This window comes from Megascapheus bottae, chromosome 3 (assembly GCF_031878675.1).
Source record: "Megascapheus bottae isolate mThoBot1 chromosome 3, mThoBot2.hap1, whole genome shotgun sequence".
Classification (NCBI taxonomy): domain Eukaryota; kingdom Metazoa; phylum Chordata; class Mammalia; order Rodentia; family Geomyidae; genus Megascapheus; species Megascapheus bottae.
This window is the reverse complement of record NC_143511.1, coordinates 16,772,858-16,797,372: the sequence shown is the minus strand read 5'-3', so window position 1 is coordinate 16,797,372 and position 24,515 is coordinate 16,772,858. Positions and strand designations below refer to the sequence as shown.

Below are 24,515 nucleotides of genomic sequence, written 5' to 3'. Positions count from 1 at the left end.
CTTTGAGGGCAGTTGATGGAGGACATGTTGGTTTTATGGAGTTGACTATTGAGTGTGTGTAGGAGAGAATTTGAGATGAATCATTTTTGTTCCATTGTCATTACCTTCTTTGATAATAATGATGGTTTGAAGTGATTTAAGTTTTTGATTTTGTCTCTTTAAAATATTTTTAACATTAAAAATAGATACAGAATCCCCTTAATTTTTTACCAGGCCTTGAATCCTTGACTTTAGGAGTTTACCTGTTCACATTTCCTCTTAATGTTTGTTTCATCAACAATTTTGAATAGGTTCCTTATCCTTTTTGTGTTGAGAAATTTCAAATAAACATGAGCAACTCTGTAATTGTCTTGTGGAATTACTATATTTCAAAAGATAATTATTCCCATTGTTTACCCATGATGTGATGAGCTAACCTCCATAAATTATGTGAATTATTTGTGTGTGGTTAATTTTCTTCCTTGATTTTTTTTTCTCCCTTAATAATAAGAGACACATTTTAAAGCATTGCTATACTTCTGTAGTTGAGTAAATACAGCAGTGATAGTAAGGAAAGTTAAGTAAACATGAAATTAAAAAGGCCATAGAGTACATTTTGGTAAACCAAAATACTGCTTGGTGGCATAAAGCCACAGATCCATTCCAAAAAAAGAAAAAAAAAAGTGCGGAAATGTGGTTTTACTGTCTGTCATGCAGTCTGTTTCAACTGTTAGAAACATAACGTTGCTTTATGGAGTGGTGATTTCTGTTTTTCAAGTCTGACCGCATCTTTTAATTTCCTTCATTCTACCCACACATCCTACCACACCCCCATGTCTCTAGTGCTAATTTATAGGCCATTTGAATGTAATGACATAATCATTAACCAGCAAAAGGGTCAGCACTTGTGGCAAAAGCTTCTTTCTTCAGTGTTCCCATTATGAGTTTATATTTTGTGCACAGAAGTTGCTCTTGTTGGGATCTTTAGAGGTAGTTTTTAAGTGCTTTGTTTTTGCTTTTAAAAGAAGTAGACATTAGAGAAATCTTAGAAAACAAAACAAAGAATTGCAGGAATTTATGCTATCTTAACTACTGACTAGCCAAATGCCAAAGGCTGATTTCACTGTTTTCTTTCGCTGTGTCTGATGGAAAGATTACTCCTCCTTCCCACCATCCAAAAGTGATGTTTTGAATCAGGTTTAATGGCTCATGCCTCTAATTCTAACTACTTAGGAGGCTTCAGATTGAAAGGATTATAGTTCGATGACAGCCTGGGCAGAGAAGTATGTGAGACCTCTTCTCAGCCAAAAGTTGGGCGAGCTAATGTGCTGCTAGCTAGGCTACAAAGGAGTCTGAGAAACTAGGCATGGGGTTACACACCTGTCATTCAGTTATGGTAGTAAGCAGAAAATAGAATTGTGGCCCAGGCCTGAACCTGGGTGGGAAGTCTTATCTCAAAAGTAACCAGTGCAAAATAAGGACTAGAAACATAGCTCTGCAGAACAATACCTGTCTAACAAGTCTAAGACTCTGAGTTCAAAACTTTGTACTTCCCCCCCAACAAAAAATCAATTGAGCTTTAAGAATAGCATAAAACAAACACTGTGCTTTTACTTACTTAGAACATATAAAAAGGTATTGATACATGAAACCTCATATCTTTATAAACATTTTTATTCTGTAGCTTTTTGTGTGTAAATTATTTAATGTTTTAGTTAACCTTTTCAAATCTTAGATCCTCATACATAAACCAAAAAAGTAGATCAGTATTCTCCCCTCCCCATGATCAGAATTTTTAATAAAATGCTTTGGCATTGGAAATTTTCTGAAAGCTCCAGTGTGATTTCAGTGCGCAACATGATTGAAGACCAATGAATCTGAGCAGTACAATTCAAACTTTAATGTGCATACAAATCCTCTGGGATCACGTTGAAATCAGATTTGTTTCAGCAGATCTGAACTGCTGCCTACTATTCCCCATCATATCCAAAGCTGATGTCCTGCTGATGCTGTTGGTCAGTAGAGTCAATCGCTGAGCAATTTCTTCAGTGTTGTTTATTATCTCCATGGTAGAGTTCATGAGATCTCAGATGCTGCTTTAATGAGAGCCCACATGAAGGATGTCAAGATTGGTGGGGTAATATCTGCATAATCTCTCCTTGGTTAAGCTGTAGAGTCGCACCTTTTTGGAATAGTTCTGCATATTGAAGTCATTTTAGTTGTAGAGTCAGTCTGGTGTATGCAAGGGTTTGTACTTGGCAGATTCAAACAACCTGATTAAAGGTATTTGAGATGTAATAAAATTGTGTCTTTATTGACCGTATCTAGACTCTTTCTTGTCATCATTCCATACAAAATAACTTAATAACAACTATATAACATTTATAGTGTGTTAAGTACCATAAGTAATCTAGAGATGATTTTAAGCATACTATACTTATATATAAAATGGCATTTTGCGGAAGAGACCTGAGCACTTGCTAATCTTGGTATATCCAAGCACCTTAGAGTCAATTCCGGGGATTACGGGGTGTGGTGGGCAGGAGGGGACGCAGGGGGATGACTGTACCTTGCTTTAAGTAGTAGTTTGCCGGGTTGTAAAACTGTTACAGAGAAGAGGGTAATATTTTCTTTTTTACTACTTGGCTCATTGAGACCCCTTTCAAATATATATATATATATATATATATATATATATATATATATATGTACGTACATACACACACACACACACACTTTCAAATTCTCCTTTCTTCTCATCTTTCAGGTGCTCTGCCATGTTGACTAGTTCCCGTCTATATTTTAATGTGAACTAGTGTAAAGAATTGTTTTGTTTTATTTGATTTCTCAAATGAGCACATTCACTGTGGAACATGAGTTTACTGAACATGAGTTAAAGCAAAATCTCCAATATGGAAGTACTGTTTGTTGTGGAAGAAACTCAGTCACAATTAAGCTGTAAAATTTCTTTCCAACACTGTCATTTGGTAATTGTTTTATTTAAAAGTAAGAAAATACTATTTGTAATTCCTGGTCCTCTATTTTTGTTTGTTGTAGCATAACTTCTGACTAGAAGGCAACATGATTTATTGGGAAGAACACTCCTAAATGGAGTGTCTGAAGTTCTAGTTTAATCCTTCACTCACTCATTTTATAAGTAGTTTATAATTATTTAGCTTCTATAAAGAAGCCTGGGAGAGGATTAAGGAATTCTCCATTCCTGGAGAATTTTGTTGCACTGAAATATATATTAATCATGTATTGTACATTTAAGCCAGTAAGAAATAATTTGAAATTTTAGGAGTTTGTTAAAAAATTTAATTTTTTTTTTTCCAGTCCTGGTGCTTGAACTCAGGCCTGGGCACTGTCCTTGGTTTTCTTAAGGCTAGAACTCTACCATTTGAGCCACAGCACCATTTTTCTGGTGTGTGTGTGTGGTACTGAGAAATCAAACCCAGGGCTTCATGCATACGAGGCAAGAACTCTACCAGTAGGCCACGCTCCTGGCCCATGAATATGGGCTATGGTCTATGGGCTGATACAGCTCTATTCAACTATTTGTTAAAGACAAGGTAAATAGAAACTTCTGTGGAATATAACTTCAGCATGCTTTATCTATAAAACACAAAATAAGCAAAATCCACCTAAGCAAATTAAATGTTAGAAATTTTATTTTTATAGCCAGGCATAAACCCTTTGTCTTCTTTCTGTTTGGTAGCAATTCAAGGGCAGGGAATTTTCTTATAGTAGTACGTCGGAAAATTTTATCAATAGAATATGTAACAGAGGTATATGTATAAGCTTGGAGTAGACTGGAGCCAGATGCGTTTGACTCAAGCCTGTTATCCTATCTACTCCAGAGCTTGAATTGGAAAATCTTGGTTCAAAACCAGCCCCTGCAGAAAATTCCTTGAGATTCTATCTCTAACCAGAAAAGGTCAGGCTGGAGGCATAGCTCAGGTGGTAAAGTACTAGCTGTAGTTAAAGCAAACCAAGTGAGCTTGAGGCATTTACTTCAAGCCCCAGTACTGACAAAGAGACTGAAATTGTAGTTCATAACATGATGTAAAACATGAAAAAACAATTGAGATTAAACATAGGATCATAGTTAATACATTGCAGATAGGTACAGCACACTTAAGGCAGTTGACAGAATCAGAAGTTGGAAGTTATTACTGTTGAGTTTTGCATTAACCAAATACAAAATCTAATTTATATAAATTCTGTTAAATTCTTCTCACAGAGAAATTAGTTCATTTTTTAATTTTACAATTTACACAATGGAAAGAGCATATTTCTACAAACCCTACATAGTTTTTTATTCTATTGTTTTTAATTTCATCTTTTCCCTTCACCCCCTCCTCATCTGTTAATACTCTTTATGACAATATATACTATGTACTTTATTACTATTATATACTGTCATATAAAATTTACAACATCTAGGACAACTGTCTGTTACCCAGTAAAGAGAGGAAGACAGATCTTTTGTCAGTAACAAGACTCTTTTCTGGGTCACCATGCCTGAAAGAAACATTGAATTTTCTAGGATGACCTTTCCAATCAGGAAGCACTGTCTATGTTACTGTCATACTACTTCCTCTTAGATCTGTTTCCAGCCTCTTGGGCCCTGCAGCCCATCTCCTGTATAGTATAAATTACTGAGGGATGTTCTCTTAATTGAGAGATAGAAAGAGCCTTAAGCTTGAATCAATATCTAACAATACATTCATTCAATTTGTAGTGCTATCTAATCTCTGATCTGTCTTCAAACAGAACTAACTTACCTTAAGGGATTTTATTCATACTTCTGCCATCATAAATTTTCCTGCCACCTATATATAGGCAGCTGTTGTTCCCATTTCATGGTTATAGAATGGAGTTTGGACCCATTTGAAGTTTGCTTAGAATTGTGGTTCAGCTAAGTTAGTAATTTAGAAAGTCACTTTACCATTTGAGACCCTGTAGTTGTATCATTCATAATAGCTGGTATACTTTTCAAAATGTTTTGTCACTTGAGTCTGAGTTCTTCCCATGCTTTCCCATAACTGTTCCTCCAAATAAACTTTGACATAAGCGTGTGGCTTGCCTATTTTAATGAATGATGGATCCAGTCTTATAGTCTTAATCACTGGAATCATGTCCAAATCCAATGTAGCCAAATGTGCTGCTGTGTGTCCTGTTTGACTGTCATCCTGGTGACAATTGAGTCTTTTAGACTGTTATGTATGGGGTTATGCTTCCCCTTTGCTGTCTTTTGTCCCATGGCCTAGTCCTCTGTATTTTGGGGTATGTTTCTAGGGGTCTTATTGACCCTTGAACATCTTGCCAGGGTTTCCAGCATGTCTCTATCTTCTTCATTTACTGCTTTTTTTTTTTTTTTGTAACCTCATTCACTCTGTTACTTAGATGATTCTTTCCCCTTCCTCTTATTAAAAAAAAGAACAAAAAGCAAAAATAACAATAACAAAAAACAATCCTAATCCCTTCTCTGACTCTATTGTCATTTCCTTCTAGAGTTAACCTCAGCAGGTCCCCAAATGACATACTTCCCCACAAGTCTGCCCAGGTCCAGTCCAGACCCAGGTCTGAGGAAATCCCAGTCTCACTCTTCTAGTTTCTCAAGTCAAACCCAAAGGGGGAGGCCAGTGATTGTTGCCCCTCCCTATCCTCTGCTACCACACCCAGCCAATTCTCCTATCATCTGGAATGTGCTCTTTGCTATTCTCCCTCCGGTTTACTTGTTTCTTACTGTCTGATCATGATTACTTTCATACTTTGTTCTTACTTGGCTGTATCTGTGAAATGGGAAACAAGATGAATCTTAAAATTGCCCTGAGCATTAAGTGAACTATCAGGTATACCATTCTCTCTCCTTCCCCTTTCCCTACCTCTTCCCCCTCTCCCACCCCTTCCCCCTCCCTCACCCCCTCCCCTTGTCCTTCTCTTTCCTTCCCTCCCTCTCCATGAAGGTTAGGGAGGTACTCATGATCCTTCATCCTCTGTTTACAGTGAGTCTCACTATGGGTACTGCAGTAATGTGGTCCTCTCTGGTCTAACTTGACTGTAGATAACCCTGGTACAATAGATTTTTCTGGAGCTACTATTGAAGCCTCCTTTTGTGCTGTCACTGCCCCCTTTCACATTTCCTGTTCTTGTACATGTCCTGTGGTATATCAGGCTAAACTTTTTTAGAGTGGTAATCTTTTTCTTGATCCCTTTCTTTGTCTTTAAGACTCCCTTACCCCTCATTTATTCAGGGTAAATAGTCCCATGTTAATCATTTAAATATACTTTACTTGTCACTGTTAAGTCTCATTTAGTAAATTATGGATTCTATAAACTCTGTTCCCCTTCCATCTTGGATTGTGGAACAGAAACTTGTAGAGTAATAGACAATTAATAAAACTTATGGAATTAATATAGCTTACAAAATGGAATTGTACTACATTGGCCATTTCATTTCTAGGGCCCTCTCTTATGTACCATCCAAGGCACTTAAAACATGGAGTCTGTTACTGTGTTTATTCCAGTTTATTCTTCCTTCAAGGATTCAAAGCAATTCTGCATCCACTATACTTTGTACCACAGTTCCAAGATTTGAGTAGGGACCAATACATATGAACATCTTGTTGTTTCTTAAATCTGGGGTACTTTGGGAATTTATTTTGTTCTTATTCCAAAATTACCTTTGATCCTCTATCTTTCCTCTTGTGGCATGTTCTGTGGATCTAAATGTCTTCCTTCTAGTCATGCAAGCTAGAGGACAGAAATTCACTGAAGTACATTTGGAATTTTCCTTGTTTTTATTTTTTGGGGGGGAGGTTGGGGAGGGGGTGGGGGCTGTCCTTGGTAGAGCCTTGCTACACCTTTGTGTAACCATCTAAACTTTCTATAATCTGATCTCAGGCAGTCCCCTTCTACTCTTACTTTCCACTGTTTATTTAATTGTGTGCACCCTGTGCTCTGGCTTAATGGTTTTCAATCCTGTCTGCACATTGGAATCATCAGGGAGCTTAAAATAGAATAATGAACCTGGATCTGAAGCATGGAGACTTGTTCTAGGGTTGTTTCTAGAGTGAGGTTGGGCATCAGTATTTGTGAAAAGCCTTTTTGTAATGCTGGAAATCACTGACCAGCTGTTTCCCACAGAACATTCTCTCTTCAAAGAGCCTTGAGAAGAAAAGGTTCTACAGTTGAGGAAGTTCAAGTGCTATTTCTTTCTATGTGTTTCTTTCCAAAGATTTAGTGTTACTCTCAAATGAAAGGCTCCAGGTTTTCCCTCGGGAAAGAGAGCTGTTTAACTTTATACAAAGGAAAGCCATCCTATCAGAGATTTCCTTACTTATATACTTGATAATGACTTCTACAGAACTGTGGTGTAGAACATGCTTTGGGAGGTGTTTTTGCGTGCACATTTCAACCTTTAAATCACTTCTCTTTTTGTCCTTGTTTGATTATCTTATTTGGTCTAGTGCTGAACCAACCCCCTTAGCTTAGTGTTCTCTCTGAGACCTCCTATTTATTTTTTGTTATGCTTCATAATCTCTGAAATTCGTCTTTCTCTACTTGTATATTTACTTCTATTTTCCTGCCCCTGTGATGGTGATGTGAGTTTATCTTGCTTATCTTACCCCTGTGTCTCCATTTAGAACCCTTCAAAAGTTCCAGGAGATAAATATCTTTTTAATAGAAATAAAGGTAGTAATGTGTTCATGGTTTTTTTATGAGGTGTATCTTGAACTACATACACAGTTTCATTAAAAAAAAAAAGCAAAACCTTGAGATACAGTCACGGCCCTGCGTATCCATGAGTTTTACTTCTGGGTTTCAGCAAATCGGTCTGGGTATTCAGCAAATCATCAGTCGAACTCATTCAGGGACAAAGTTAATTCTGAAGTAAATATGTAGTGATACTTTTTTCTTGTCACCATTTCCTAAGCAGTAGCATATCCAACAACTATTTACATTGTATTTTCACTTTATTTGATATTATAAGTAAGGAGTGAGATGTATAGGAAGATAGGTTTTATATACATCTCATGCTGTGCTATATAAGGGACTTAATGTCCCCAGATTCTGATGCCTGCACATTCTAAAATAACTGAGAACATACACTTACAAATAGGCAGTATATTTTCAAGTGTACAAAAATAGATGGCACTTTGGTAAGTATACAAATAGTTTGTATGTGCTATAAACAAACAGGTAGTATATACTGAGAATGTAGCATTATAATAGTTTTAAAATATATTTCTTTTAAATTTCTCAACCTTTCTAGTAGAGTATTAAAAAGGAAAGAAGAAAACAAGCAAAAGTAGATATAAGACTGCTTTTAGGGATAATCTGCAATTTCTCTGTAATGTTTGACTTGGCCAGCTTGTGCCAGGCATCTTTCCTTAGCCTCTGAGGATCACAATTTTGTGAGCCCTTTCAAGCTCAGTGAATGATGACTCGTTTACTACCATCCCAATGGCACAAAATAAAACCAAAGACAGGCTAGAAATTAATCTGCTTTTAGTATCAGTTTTCTGATTATTAAGTACCTCAGCACCAACAGTTCCCGTTCCCATCAGAGACAGTTAGGAAGAAGTTTGTATATGAGAATCCATATGTGGGATCCCCAGTCCATTATCAGCCTAGGGGGTGAAGTGACAAATGAAGTTGCAGCAGTTCCTGGACCTTCTTCAATAGTACTTTAAAAGTTTTTTTTTTCCTTGGGAGGTATTCTCACACTGCAGATGTGTTCCTGTACCCCAAACTCTGCATCTCATGGTCCAATATTGAATGATATGAATAAATATGAACTACTTCTCTACATCCTGCAGCATGTGTGTAATTTTTGAGATCCATTTACATATTGGAATTACTAGAAACTGCTATTCTCCTTCTTGTGAGCCAAGACAGGATAACATGACTAGAGCCTGTCCTTGGGCTATACTATTAATTCATAGTAGATACCATTCTAGGCATTTATCCTGAACTTTGAATACACGGTTCTCTCAGTATGCTGTGTAATATGTATACCAAATTCCAATTACTCAGGTGCTCAGTAATCTGGTATAAATAATCTTAGAAGAAGGTTTGAGCTGCATCTCCTTGAAGTTTCTAAAATCTTTCAAAACTTGTATCCAGGGATTCAGAATGGAAGCTTTAACCATTTATTCAACAGCAAGGAATTGTCCAGAATGAATTTATATTTCCTCTTGCTGCCCACTGAGCTGATTAGTTCTTATTTTTTTTTGAACTTATTGAGCATCCTAAACGCCAGAAAAGGTGTATGGTAGGAGGTTCAAGAAACTGAATCAGAATGTATGCAAGTGTATCAGATGGCTACTCTTTTATGGTTGACACAGTGATGTATTTGGATAATTCCAAACAACTGGGAATGTTCCCATGAGAATTTACTATATGGACAATATTTCCTATGAAACATTAGTGCTATAGAAAGATCTCTACCTTCAACAAGCCCTGTGTTCTCTACAACCCTGGTGCTCTGCTTGAGGATGTATGCTGTGGTCCAGCGGTGTCAGATGTCAACATCACCTTAGATTTTGCAGAAATGATAGCCTTTTAGGCTTTTCTGTAGTCTTATCTTTAAACAAGTCTCTAGAAAATTAGTGTGTACATTAATGTTTGAAAAGCATTAGTATAGTCCACCATTTGCACATCATGTACCAAGAGGTAATTTCAGGTGATGAAAAATGTGTGTCATTCCTGTAATCTCAGCTGTTTGGGAGACACATACTGGGAGGATCATGGTTTAAGGTCAGCCTCCTCTCCCCTCTGTTATCTCAGTTACTGGAAGGATTGTGGCCTGAGGCTTTCCTGGGCTCAAAACAAACAGATTATACCTGAAAGTTAAAGCATATAAGAGCTAATGGTGTGATTAAAGTGATAGAGCACCTGCTTAATGCACCCCAAAACTGCCCAAAATATGCAAGGAGAGGAAGAGAAGACTAAGTCTAGAGAGTGGAAAAAGAGGGATAAATCAGTAAAAGGCATGGTTGCAGGAGATGGTTCCTATAGGCTGGTGTTAACTTTTGAGTAGGAAATGGGGAATGAGCCCTACCATAGTCTGGGAAATAGGTTCCTGGGCTGAATGAATAGGAGGTTCAGAGGGTAGAAAAGTCACTTTTGCCTCTTGCAGACACTGCCTTCTAGCCAGGCCAGGGCAAAGTGCACTGTGATGTACTTGCTCACAGTGTTTCAACTTGGAAGTAAAGCAGAAAGGAATGGCTCAGTGATATCTAAGCAAACAGAAATAGCATTTAGAGTTTGATCAGAGCTGGCTACTTTCTGTAGTGGGAAAAGAGTGTGATCAGAAGGATGTTTCTGCAGTGATGGCTTTAAAGAATGGAAATTTTCATGTAACTAGAAAGAGAGAGGAAACAACTGAAGGGTAAGCTACAATTGGAGTAGAGAAAAAGAAATGCTGAGGAATGTGGCCATAAATGGAGATTTAGTAAAAACTGAAGATCTAAAAAAAGATAAGGAAGTTTTAGTATAATTAAAGAAAAAGATTGAACTGTTTCACATGGTTTTCATTGTAGGAGAAGTAGCTTGTTTCTTCCCTGGATAAATAGGTATCCTTGATAAGCACTTCTTAAGAAACATTAGTCTGTTTTGTTTTATTCCTGTTTACATCTTCAGGTATTGCTCATATAATTTTGATTATATCAGTCATAATGAGAAAAATCAAGATGAATGTTCTCCACCTTTTACAATCTCTGGAGTATATTCAACCACTTATGAGCCCTACCTCCAGTCCAACAGTTTGCTGGATAATTGGAGATCAGAGTCTTCCAGACTTTTTTTTTCCAAGCTAACATTCTAAGCATGAGTCAGAAGTGCACTGTAGTCCCTGGATTACTTTTTCCCTTCACTATGGCTAAGTGATAAAATGCTTAATTGCAAATTCACATTTAAAAGCAGCCGAGAGAGAGAGGGAGAGAGAGAGAGGGAGGGAGGGAGGGAGGGAGGGAGGGAGGGAGGGAGAGGGGGAGAGAGAGAGAGGGGGAGAGAGAGAGAGAGGGGGGGGGAGGGGGGAGGGGGAGGGGGGAGGGGGAAGGGGGGAGGGGGAGGGAGGGAGAGGGAGGGAGGGAGAGGAGAGGGAGGAAACAAATTAGAAAGTCACTGGCAGGGCTTGACAGATTCTAATTTCGGAAACATTTACACAGCCTGGGTGTTGAAGTGGTCAGAGTAATCAGGTTCTCTGGCTAGCTCTTCTTTCCTCTGTTGAAATCTACAGCAGAGTAATGTTTTTTTCCTATTCCTGCTGACATTCTGTTTTTTCCCTCCCATCCTTTCTGTTTTCCTGCCTCTTCCTGGAGCTGAATACAACTGTGATAACACTACTTTAGTGTTTTTTTTTTTCAGGCCTGAGAACTGAAATGAGTAGACTCTGTATGAGTGATTGTACCCAAGCACCAGGATTGTCAATCTCAGACTTAATAGTAAATCACTTTATCATTCTTAAACTTAGTAATCAGAACCCAAATATGTGTAGGACAGTAAGTAGCTACGACAGTAAGTACCCTCTACAAAGCTCCAGTGGTAAGACAAAGGGACACTTTTTTTTTTGATTCATTGTAATAAACAAACTAAAAGAAGCTACCATAAAATATCAATTAACCTTTGGGGGGATACATGGAAATTGTTTTATGAAATGTAAGTACACCATGATTCTTAGCAGAAAGGACTTTGCTCTTCTTATTCCTGCACAAACACACAGTAGCATCATATATCTTGTTAGAACAAAAAAAATGAGGTATTTGAATGTTACACACTGAGTACTTTATCGCATGCAGTAAACTGGCAAAAATGTGAGTTCAATTACAAAGCCTATGGATGTTATTTTGGTATTACTATCAGTAGAATCTTTGTGTAAGCTCACTGGGGGGAAATACGAAGAATCAATCATATTTGAATAATTTAGCACTTTGGTATTATTCAAAATATTATGAATTGAGTACCTCAAAAACAATACACCTTCCTCATTGAAGTTGAATGAGCAGAGCTTCTAACACGTCTAAGTACTTTGCTAACAAAAGCAATAAAATAAGTAGCATAAGAATTGGTGTTATATTTCAGTTTCCCAAAAGACGAATCAACCTACCAAGACTCTTCTGAGAAGTTTTTAGATCTGTTAGAAGTAGAGGTCTAACTGATTTCTCCCAAAATGACTAATTTGTTTTATAAAGGAAATATGTATGTGATATTGTGTGCTTAAATGTTTGTTGCTTTTTAATATGTTGAGTTTTGTTCTTTTCAGTATATGTCTCTTTTTTATGTTGTAAGGTAGTTACTAAATATCCCCACTTTCCTTGAGTATTAAAGAGTGTGACGAAGGGCTGAAGGATTTTCAGTGTTCTTCCATTTCATTACTGAATGGTGATGCTGTTTAGTGTTTCACTGTCCGAGTTACCCTGCTAACATTCACCTGGCAGATGTTGAATGCATAGCCAAGAGAGTATCATAAGATTTTTTTTCATTGTTACCCCTTTTTTAAGATATTTTGCCAAAACCAAGTTTCTTTTTTTAGTAGGGACAATTGTCGACTTTTTTCTCAGCTCTTTTTATTGGCATATAGTATACTTTCTAGGAAACTAGAAAGAAGAAATAAAAAGGTATTGAAAAAATGTGTGTAACTTAACTTTGTAAACAAATAACTTGACGACTAAGGAGAAAACTACATAATGGGAGTGACCAAAATTGTTGAGTATTTGACAAAGTATGGCTGCCAGAATGATCATTTTTGTTTATTTTTCAGCATGAACAATTGTCCTTTTATTGTGGCCATTAATACTATTTTTGAATATCATGGACATCGAAAGGCAATAGTTTTAACAGCATCCATAAAGCATCAAATGCCATTATAACATCTAGTAATTCTAACAGCAGTATTTCAGTATCTCTGTCTGTTTAAATGAGCTATCTATCTGTGAATGTACTTGCTCAGGGATGCATGACCCACATCACCTATAAATTTGATTGGAAGCTACAGAGCTGGCATAGGGTGATGGATAGCCGATTAGAGCCCTGATTAACCATGTGATTCAGAGACTGAGAATATATTGTCTAAGCAAGATTCATCAGATGCAATCAGAATTTCAAGTGGTCAGAAGAAATTCAAATGTGTTTTGTGGCGTTTTCTCCCCTAGTGCTTTCCCTCCTAGGTTGCCTTTTTCCCCCCTTCTTTTTCCAATGCTGAAAAATGCTTCTTTGATGAATCTGCTCCTTACCCTAAAGCTGTCTGTCTGTTATTCATCAGAAAGCAGGTCGCAGTTCAGTGAGCAGAAGAAAAGATTTTAATAGAAGCTGTGCCAAGGGCTGTAATGCATCATTTTAGGGCCCTAATTACATTACAATGACAAATATCAATGGTGACAACAGCAATAACCTACATCCTTTAATGGCTGTGCTGGAAAAGGAGTTTGGGCCCCATGCCATTAGATTAGACTCAGTTTCAAAACACAGGCCATTAGAAGTGTGTGTCCACAGTATTATTGGCTGATAGCTGAAGCCCAGTGGAAAGGCCTGTAAATAAATGATGTCTCCCTAAAGCCTGTGTCCTATGGGACAAAAGAGGCAAAATTAGATGACCATGGAAGCAGCAGTGTTTCCGAGACAACTTTAGCTTTCAAAGTGAGGAATGACCTGCTTAATTTTATGAAATCTCAAAATCTCTACCCCCCAGTCTCCTCCCCCCACCTCTGCCCCTCTCTCTCTCTCTCTCTCTCTCTCTCTCTCTCTCTCTCTCTCTCTCTCTCTCTCTCTCTCTCTCTCTCACACACACACACACACACACACACACCTGCCAATTAGCTTGTTCATAAAAGTCTTTTGGCATAACAACTTGGAGAAATTAAGAAGTCTTTTAATCAAAAGACCTTTAAAGTTTGAAGAGTTACCCTATAATTTTATGAAGTATCTATATTAACATAAATATTTTTGGTGTTAATATATTTTTCTTTGTATATCAGTCTTTAAGAAAATGTTGGATTTTTCTCTCATTAGTTGTTCAGAATTAAAATAGCTTAGGTCCAAAATTAAGGAACCAAATGCTCTTTGGTCTTTATTTTATCAGATGAGTAAGTTTCCTGGGTAGTTTTATTATGTAGGCAAACTAAAGAACTCAGTTTTCTTACATGCCCACACATTTTTCAACTCTCCTAGCAAGGGACTATTTTATTTATGTAAACAACATAATGAGGAAAATATGCTTGGCAGATGGTTCTAAGCATTAGAATCATCAGTTTGGTCTGCCCCAAAGTGTCTCATTATCTTTTATTCTCTTCCCTCTCCACCTCTTCCTGCAAAAATCTTAACAACCAAATGCCTTTGAGACACTACTTTCAGCCTGCTGAATGGTACTCTTATTTTCTTAGCTCACCCTGGAATTTCACCCCATAACCACTGTGGTATGTTCATCCAGGTGGAGAGTGGTTTGGTGATTCCCATTGCAGCCTTTCATGGTGGTTTAAGCATTCCTAAAGGATGGCTAAATGCTCCATGGGGCCAGCGCAGTAAATTAAATCAGGTCAGCACGGTTGGGTCCTTATTCACTGCTGCTTATTGGTGCTATTTTTGTTATTGTTGTTTTGTTTTGCTTTGTTTTTTTTCCCCCCTTTCTGTCTGTCCTGTTAGGAGAACAGACTGAAATGGAAAGCTTAGGTTTTGAAACTTCAGGGTGAGTTTGTGTTTTCTGTTGGCTGGCAAAGTTTTTAAGATGCTGGCATTTAAAAGATTGCATACCTACAAAGTCAAAAGGATTGCAGATGAAAGAAGGAAGCCTAGATTGCACAAGTAGAGTGTGGCTGTCATTCTGGTAATGACTTAGCAAAAGAGCTTATTTTTGTCCTTTGATAAAATGAGGAACTGACCCTGGATGAAATTTATCTTAAGAATGTCTCAGGAATAATTAATTGTTTCATAGTTTTCTAGCATCTAACACTACTTGCGTCTCACTTGCCCCATCACTCAAATGTAAGATATGCTGTATGTGTATATATTAAAAACTGTCTACTTATTAAAAATATGCAACATGTTGCTCAGAAAGGCAAAGTACCTTTTTAAAAAGAAAAATATAGGGTGGTGTTTTTCCTTTTGGCTTGTAAACATATCTGTTGTGCATGGGAAGTGCACCATGTAATCCACACTCTTTGGAGTCTAAGGCAGGAGGATCCTGAGTTTAAGAACAGCCTGGGCTACCTAGTGAGACACTGAACTCCTCATCAAAACAAACCTAGAAAATCCTGCATTCTGGCGTTAATATTTGGTACTTTTTTGCACATATACAGAAAGAAGATACCGTTCCCAAGGAGTCTCTAGATAACTTCAACGTGCTTTCTGCCAAGTATATTCAGGCTGATTTCTTCAGAGCCCCCCTTTCTTTCTCCTCCCCCTCTCCCCTCTCTCCCCTTTCCATCTCTCCCTCTCTCCTTTCTCTTCCCTCCCTCTCTCCTTCTCTCCCTCCCTCCCTCCCTCCCTACACAGACCCTACACACAGGCCCACACAAACCAAGAATCTAGATTAACTTGCTTGGTTGGTGGGTCTGGTGCTGTTCTTTCAGGAGATGTTTAAAAGCAAAGGCCACAAATGTAGATAGAGTTGGGATAGAGAGCAGAATGTATGTTTATGATCTAGACTCTTCAGGACTTAAAAGAGTGTTATGACAAACAACATTAGAATAAGCAGAGTAATTTTGTGAAGAGGAATGCTGGCTAAGTAACCCGTGCTGTTATTGTGCTACTGTTACCATCTTCTTCTTTAGGAACTAACACCAGCCAGAATATTGTATATTTTTAAATCGTCCTGTTACTTACTGCTTTGAGAATCTTTGATGAATGGACTTTTTCATTTATTGCTTTCCTCTCTCTTTTTCTGCAGGCAGAAATTGTCAAGAGGCTGAATGCTATCTGTGCACAAGTCATTCCTTTCCTGTCCCAAGAGGTAAGGTAGTTGATTTCAGGCACTGGGCTTGAAGTTGCCATTTTAGTGATTTTTGCAAAAAGAGATTGTGGAGCTGACTTTCGCCTTGTCCGTTTCTTGGTGTTTGTATTTTACATTTCTAAGATAGTGGTCTCATTCCAACTTCTATACCTTATTATCGTTCAGTGGAATGTAATTTAAATGTGTTTATATAGGGGACTGTATTTTCTAATGTGCTAAGCAGAATTCAATTGTTAAAATCTGATGTGCTGTTGCTCAGAATTATGCCTGTTTGTCATAATGCCATCTAATAGGGAAGACTGAAAAATTGCCAGCAAGATAAGAACACGTTCTACATTTCTGTCACTGAGCATTAGTAGTTGACAGAAGACATCAGATAGAAAGTAAGTAGTAAGTAAGTGAATGTAAATTTCAGCTGGCTGCTTTTTAAAAACATTATTTACTGTTAACCTGATTAAGTCTCATAATACTATATTAAGTCTCATAATATTATATTCTTGTGATATTATTAATTGAAAAATATGCAGATTAGACTCAGAACTCATTGCTCTGAGTGTCACTTTTCTCCAGATAAGGCTTTGTTGATAGGGGCCTTCAGGCTTTGCCAGTGCCTCCTCTGGGTCTCACTAGTTTTGTCTTGCTCATCATCAGGCCAAGTGCATTCTGTCTACAGAATACATGCAGATTGGGATGAGGAGTTGCATTTCTAGTGCTTGGTGGCTTCCTTGAGCTCCTTGCCCTTTTTGTTTGCTTTTAGAAGACAGCGAGAGAAAGGAGGGGGGAGAGAGAGAGAGAGAATTTTTGCTTCTGAATTAGAAAATTCATTTGCATCTACACCTGTAATATGTGAGAACTACTATAGCTAATGGAATATCTGCATGTATTACAGATACGATGTGCTTTGTTTTGGACCTAGAAGGCATCAAGGCACCTTTTTCCCCCACCTTTTCAGTTCTGTGTGCCCTATCACTGCTTTTTTTAGAGTGCTATTTAGCCACCTGCCTCCCAGTAGGCCTGTGCTGATGTTAGTATGCAGGCCATATTTGAGCTTGCATGTATATGAAAGATAGGTGTATTGGTTACCACTGTCTTTTTCTCTTCTTTGAGTTAGACTTGAGTAGGCCTAGTATCCTTGGCTGGGTGTATGTTGGGGGATACATTCATCTGCACAAACTTTGATGACCTCCTGAAGACACACATTCTTCTAGATTTTAAGTTGTATTTTTTCTCCTTTGTTTTTTAATTCCCCCTTAGCCAGTATTCCCATTACCTCATTTTAGTTAGGATTTGCTTGTGAATGACTGGATTAGAGTGGTGAATAAGAGTGTCAAGGAGACATATTTGCATTTTTTCCCATGGTATTAGGAATTGAACTCAGGGCCTCTTGCATACTAGGTGAACTCTTTATGGCTTGAGTCATAGCCAATCCTAATCCCTTTTTACTATTGTTGTTTTTCAAGTAGGGTCTCTTAGTTTTTTTTTGTGAGATCAGCTAGAACCTCAGTCCTCCTATTTAAAGTCTTTTGCCCAGCTAGGACCACAGATGTGTGCCCACCACAGCGAGATTTTTAGTTGAGATGGGGAATCTCACTACCTTTTTATCTGGGTTGGCCTCAAATTGTGATCCTTGCAATCTCCATCTCTCAAGGAGCTGGGATTATGTATGAGTCACCATATTTGTCCATCTACTTGGTTTTGTCATTAAGCTCCCATTAGTTTAGCTCATATTGGCTTTCAACTAAGGGTCCTCTCTCTGCTAGGTAGCTCGAAGTACAGGCATAAGTCATCATAGTTGGCCATGTTTTGCATTCCATTTGGAAGCAGAAGCTTGATAACCCCTTGCCTGATTCAGACCAATGTTTCTTGTTAAAAGCAGCTCTGCTTTATATAGATAGGGAAAGGGAAGAATGTGACCTAGGTGACAAAGGTGGGTTGTCATACTCCTGGGACTATGAAAGGGAAAAGTTAGAAATATTCATGGAGAGTGCTATTATATTTTGGGTCTCATTGGCAGGCATAGATCTCATATATAATTACGGGGATAGCTTTATTCCCATGGCCTTTTTACAGGATGTGTGGAATAGATTCAGAAGTGAAAGGAGGTTTTGGTGTTGGTGAAGCTGATTTGCCAGTAAGTTGTTTTCCCTAATGAATTACGTTGCTTGTGTGATCAGGCCCATTAGGACAGAACCTTTTTTTTCTTCATGAGTTTTTAAAATGTTTGTTTATTTTCTGAACATATAGGCCACAAATGTGGTTCTTCAAATCAGAGCATCTCTGATGTTTTGTTTCTCAACAGTGCTTACCTTGTTTCTTCTTCAGGGCATTCTGTGAGCATCAAATTCCTCACTTCTTCTCCGAGGCCAGATGGACCTTAATCTGGAGGGAGGGGAGGAGGCAGGTTATTAGAGAAAGATGAATTCTATTTCCTGTCTCTTCAGAGGCATGGAAAATCACTCTTGCATGGCTGCAGGCGTCACTTGGTGCCAGGACTGAAGGCTTTTAATCTGATCTTTTAACACCAGCTCTCCCTGTGTCAGTCTCACTGCCAAAACAGCAGCAGGGGCATTAGAATTTATTTTAAAATGCTTTTTATTTAAAAAAACAAATGATTGAATCTAGGGGAAAAAAGATATTCTCAGAAGATTAGCATATAAGCTACAGAACAGTGATTGGAGATATTTTGAGCATGTGGAGCTTGATAGGAACAAGAGGTAAATTTACATACATCTCAGTGAACTCTTTGCCTAATTGTACTTTTATTATTTTTTAAGTAGTTGTACGAAGGAGTTATCATTCAATAAATAAATAAGTAAAATACATCTTGGTTGATGTTTCCCCTTTATTACTCTCTCCTTTCCCTCCCAGTCTGACCCTTTCCCTCAGCTCTCTTAATTTTACAGGATGTGCGTTGACTTTTGTGACTATATTCTAGCATTTCTCTTGTAATTTGTCTACCTCTCTCCCCTTGATTCCTATTCCCTCCCTCAAGTGCCAGTTTTCTGGGATTCATTTTGTTGGACTGTAATTTATTTAGTTTTTATAAGGAATTAAACTGTTTAAAATCTTTACTGCAAATGCCATTCTTCTGTTAATACACTGTGTACACTACATATAACCCCATGTGTGTATACTTGTACATATATAAATTCATTCCAGCTTTTGGTATGACACAAAACAAATATCCTTTGTCTTACTGGGAATGACTTACTTCACTTAACATAATGTTTTCCAGGTCTATCCATTTCTTTACAAATGATATACCACTGTTCTTGTAGATGAGTAATAGTCCATTTTTGTGTGTATGTCTTGTATATGTGGTATATGTGATATATATGGTATATGTGATATATATATTTATTTTTTAAAAATATTTTTATTGTAATTAATAAAAGGGTTACATGATATTTGCCAGATAGAAGGTACATTAATTCATATACATTGATACCCTTTCACATGTCTTGGTCCCCATTACCCTCCCCCCCCAGTATATCATATTTTCTTGATCCATTTCTCAATGAAGAGAATGTGGGGTATTTCTCTATCTTGGCTGTGGTGAGTAATAGTGCAGCAGTGAACATGGCTGTGCTGGTGGCTTTACTGTGTCCTGATTTATAATCATTTGGAGGAAATGCCCTAGAGTGATATTGCTGGATCATAAAATAGTTGTTTTTTTTTTTTTTTGAATAATCTCCAAACTGTTTTCTAGAGTGGTTGAACAAGTTTACATTCCCATCAACAGTATATTAAGGTTTCTCTAACCCCACATCCATGTCAGCATCTGTTATTGTTTGTATTTTTGATGATGGCCATTCTGTTTGGGGAGAGATGGAATCTCATTGTTGTTTTGAGTTGCATGTTCTTTGTGGTCGGAAACCTTGCACATTTTTCATGTGTCCGTTGTCTGTTTTTACTTCTTCTGAGAAATTTCTGTGTAGTTTGTCTTCCCATTTATTAACTGGATTGTTGCTTCTTGGAGGATTTAGTTTCTTGAGGTCTTTGCATATTCTGGACCTTAGGCTTTTGTCTAATGTATGGCTAGCAGAGGTGGACTCTTCAATTCAGCCTTCATGTACTAATTCTTATGCCTTCTTAATAGTGTTTATGTGTAGCTTGCCACATTTTCAAATTAAAAAGCTCTATCATAATGAATGACAACTATTAAATAAATTTGGTTTTGACTGTAAGAATGTTTTCTTTGGAATTGCATTATTATAGCTCAAAAGTACTTGAAGTATGTAGATACAATAATCACAGAAAAGTAATTTCTCTTTTCTTTTTTCTTTTTGCGATTCTTGGAGTTTGAACACTTTTTGCTCAAGGCTAGCACTCTGCCACTTGAGCCATAGTGCCATTTCCAGCTTTTTCTGAATATGTGGTATAGGAGGAATCAAACCCAGGGCTTCGTGCATGCTAAGCAAGGATTCTACCACTAGGCTACACTCCCGGCCCTGAAAAGTAATTTTTCTATGTCTCACAAAATATTTTAAACTTATAGGAGTTCACATATAACTACTCTCAGAATCCTAAGCATTAGACAAAGATATTGCCCACTCTTCCCAGGTTTGTAACATCACTTATAATGCTTAGGCCTTCACAGGATCCCTAAAACTAGAATTTACAATAAGCTTGTGAGCTCTCATTTATCCGAGGCTGTTTTCTCCCACTTAAGTTTTTAGCTGTTTTTTTTTTTAATTGTTTGAAATGGGGAAGACAGATCTATACTTTTCCTATTTTCTAACTTTTCTTCTTCAGAAGCCACATCTCAAAAGAGTAAATGTGTAAAGTTACTCCATCTCCCAAAATGGATCTCATTTTTGGGTGAAGTATAAATAATCAACTCTGGGTTGATATGAACAAGAATTTCCATAAACAAGAAGTACCCAGGCAAAGACAGTCATTTTCTGGGCTGAATTTTGACTTCCATGTTAGGAAGCTGTGTGACCTTCAGTGGGTGATTTAGCTCTCTAAACCTCAGTTTCCTTATTGGTGCAGAGAAGATTGTAATAACAGAGTGTCTCCAGTGACTGAAGTGGATCACTTCTACCTGTAGAATATTGGTACTGCTGGTGGTGGCAGTCACAGAGGCTCTTGAGTTTGTTCTGTGGAGAACCTCCAGGTCCTTCATCTCTTTAAGCAGTGCATTTTGGAATAATGCAAATTAAGTTTTATTTCTTTCTCTAATGTCCTTCCTAAAGAGAGCGGGAAAAACATTAACTTAAATACTGAACCCAGGCTTCTCAACTCGCTGAACATCTCTAGTTATTTTTCATCAGCAATTTCAGAATAAAGCTTGTAGGTCCTTAGTCTGCTGTAAAAATGAAGCGTACCAGTGATGTCCTTCAACTTTACACTATCCCCATTCCAAGAAGATGTATCTTGTCAGGCAGTTCTAATGTGGATTAAAAACTGTGTCCCTGTTTCAACCTGGCCAAAAGAAGATACATTTATACTAATCTGGATTCTTGCTTTGTGTTGGGAAATTTCTTAATCTGTATGAAACTTAGCATCCCTATAAAATGAGTAAGTTAAATGTTAGCAAACCCTCTTTTCAGTACCTCTTCTTCTTCTTCCTTTTTTGTTAGTGATGAGGCTTGAACTCAGGGCCTGGGCACTTTTCCTGAGCTTGTACATTGAAGGATAACACGCTACCACTGTGAGCCACAATTTTCTGGTAGTTAATTTGACATAAGAGTCTCACTTACTTTACTGCCTAGGCTCACTTCAAACCATGATCCTTATATCTCCTTCCTGAGTGGCTAGATTACAGGCATGTACCACTGGCACCTGACATTCCCTTATTTTCTGTGGTACTTAGAGGGAAATGAATTTTATTTTCCTAAGACATTTGGAGAGGAAGTAGTAAAAACTGGGAAGAGTTCAAGGTAATATTCAGAATGAGCTGGCTGACTGACATTCTTCCTGTGAAGTTCTCGTAAGCCTTGTTGCTGTAGCAGTAGGCACTTAGTACTTGCGGATTATCTCTACAAAGGAAGAGAGTATTTCTTTTGTCCTAATCTATTAGATTAAGTATTAAATAGTGGAAATTTAGTTGAGCATTTGATTTGGAGTTGAGTTGTAGCTTTGGTGTTTTTATTTCTCTGTAAGAAATTAGTCACTATTTTTTTTTGGGGGGGGTCGGTTGTGGGGCTTGAACTTGCTCTCTTCTGCTCAAGGCAAGTGCTCTTCCACTTTGATCCTCAGTGCCATTTCTGTACGGGTTATTTTTTAAAATGAGTATGGTATGTTTTATGGTAATAAATACGATATTCCAAAGACCTTTGTGAACTGTAAAGGCCTTTTTTTCTTTCTCCCTCCCTCCCTTCCTTTCTCTCTCTCCCTCTCTCTCTCTTTTCCCTCCCTTCCTTCCTTCCTTCCTTCCTTCCTTCCTTCCTTCCTTCCTTCCTTCCTTCCTTCCTTCCTTCCTTCCTTCCCTCCCTCCCTCCCTCCCTCCCTCCCTCCCTCCCTCCCTCCCTCTTTCTTTCTTTCTTTCTTTCTTTCTTTCTTTCTTTCTTTCTTTCTTTCTTTCTTTCTTTCTTTGATTTTGATATAGGTCAAGTGATACAAATTTTATTACATTATAGTTGAAAATTCTTTCCTCAGGGTACATTTGTATTTTTGAGAAACTTGATGGTGACAGGGAGCCGAGTTCATTGAAGAGCCATGTTATGTGACAGGCAGTGCAATAAGAAACTGAGATGAGCCAGATGCTCTGCTAGTTGGTGTGTGTGTGTGTGTGTGTATGTGTGTGTTTGTGTTCCCACGTGCATGCATGTGCACATATTTAATTTTTGAGCAAAATACTTAGATTTTCTGGAATACATTTTCCTCATTCATATAATGGGATACCTATTTAATCGTTGTTATATAAGGATTAGTGATAATGTAAAGTATCCAGTTGAGTATTCTGGCTACTTTAACAGAGATCAGAGGAACTGTGGTTTAAGCAAGACAAAAGGCTTCTTTCTCTCTTCTATATATCTTTGGTCTTAGAGCCACTGTAGCTGATTTGGTAATTTTATGTTGTAAAATCTGGTTCTTTCCATACTGATATTCCCTAGCACCTACCATATCCTGCTAATATCCAACTGGAAGGAGAAAGAAAAGGACATCTTTCTCTTTGGATCTTTGGAGAGTATAATTTAGAAGATATGTTCCTCCCACACCCACACCCTGTCTAATGTCTTGAAACATTGTTATCTGCCTCTTGCAGAATTGGAAAGGTAATTATCTGAGGGCCTACCTAATACATAGACTAATGTTTAAAAAAAAAAAGACGACTGGGAAACATCTAGCAATTACCTCTGAACATTGCTATATACAAAAGTAGAAATAGTATTGCAATGGTATATCTATATAAATTCTAGGTCTGACAACTTACATTTTTACTTTTCATTTAATATATAAACTATACATAGTCCTTGTTATAGAAGTCTCTCCTATAGTTAAATCTTGGCAAAGAGTTTACTAAGAGAGTAATGCTTATTAATTTGTAAGTTTACAGAGGATGGAAAAATAATGTACAAGAATGGATATGGGCTCTGTGGGCCATCTAAATAACCCAAAGGGCCTATAAATAGCCATACTTATGTCCATTAAAAAATGAGGTACTAAATCTCTTAGTCATTTCTCAATATAAGGATGGGTTGGAGCAAGTCATACATGGTCAGCCATGCAGTTTTCCTTCCTTTCATTGGAAGGAAAAATACTACTTAATTAAAAAATAAGTATCCAGGAAGTATATGAGCTATTTCTTTCCTCACATCTACCCATGTGCAAATATAGTGCCCCTGGAACCAGAAACTGAAATCAAACAGTGAGTGACAATTTTCCTGTTCAAGAAATTATGGAAGGTATTGGATAAGCCACTCTTGAATTTGAAGATTTCTCAAAAAAGTTGTTTCTGCTACGTTAAATTGATTCTTTATAATGGCTTGGATTACAAACCACTTTTAAATCACAACTGGAAGTAACTGTAAATGAGTGTATCTTAAAATGGATTCAGGGTACAGAAAGTGATTTCCTTACCACCAGTGACTTCCTAATTTTCATTTCTTCAATCAGTGATCCTTGTTACCTTTGGACAAATGACTTTCATTTTTAACCTTATCATTGGTTCTTGTATTGTTGTTTCTGGTTCTTTTGTTTTGTTTTGTTTGGTCCTGGGGCTTAATCTCAGGGTCTGGGACTATTCCTGAACTCTTCAGTTTAAGGATAGCACTCTACCACTGTGAGCCACAGCACCAGTTCCGGTTTTCTGGTGGTTAATTGGAGATAAGAATCTCAGGATACTTTTGTGCCAGGGTTGGCTTTGAACTGAGATCCTCAAATCTCAGTCTCTTGAGTAGCTAAGATTATAGGTATGAACCACCAGCGCCCAGCTGTTTTCTGGTTCTTCAGTGCAAAGGAGATGTACATCTGCTCCCTTCCTCCTGTAATTCCATAGTTAGGTGAGTTTTTCTGGTTGTTGTATTGTTGTTTTATCTTTTTTATTCCTTAAATGTAACTGCTTAGGAACTGATGAAAGAGCCCCTGGAAGCTCCTTACTATGGCTATGAGAACATACTTGGGCCTTGGTATT

General features: G+C 37.6%; 1 protein-coding gene and 1 long non-coding RNA gene across 10 annotated transcripts in view; one reads left to right on the top strand and one right to left on the bottom strand.

Annotated features, from left to right (window-relative positions):
* Positions 1–24,515, top strand: part of Tle4 (TLE family member 4, transcriptional corepressor) — a 143,906-nt gene that overhangs the window by 18,103 nt on the left and 101,288 nt on the right. For all 9 annotated transcript variants that reach the window (XM_090329600.1, XM_090329599.1, XM_090329596.1 and 6 more), the window contains exon 5: positions 15,872–15,934. In XM_090329600.1, coding sequence (XP_090185726.1) covers positions 15,872–15,934 — 63 coding nt within the window. The remainder of the gene's footprint in view (positions 1–15,871; positions 15,935–24,515) is intronic.
* LOC150065009 (uncharacterized) lies at positions 1,951–6,063 on the bottom strand. The gene is made up of 3 exons (XR_016534727.1): positions 6,002–6,063; positions 4,767–4,900; positions 1,951–2,072 (listed from the first exon to the last, which is right to left on the bottom strand). It is a non-coding gene; the product is annotated as an uncharacterized LOC150065009 (long non-coding RNA).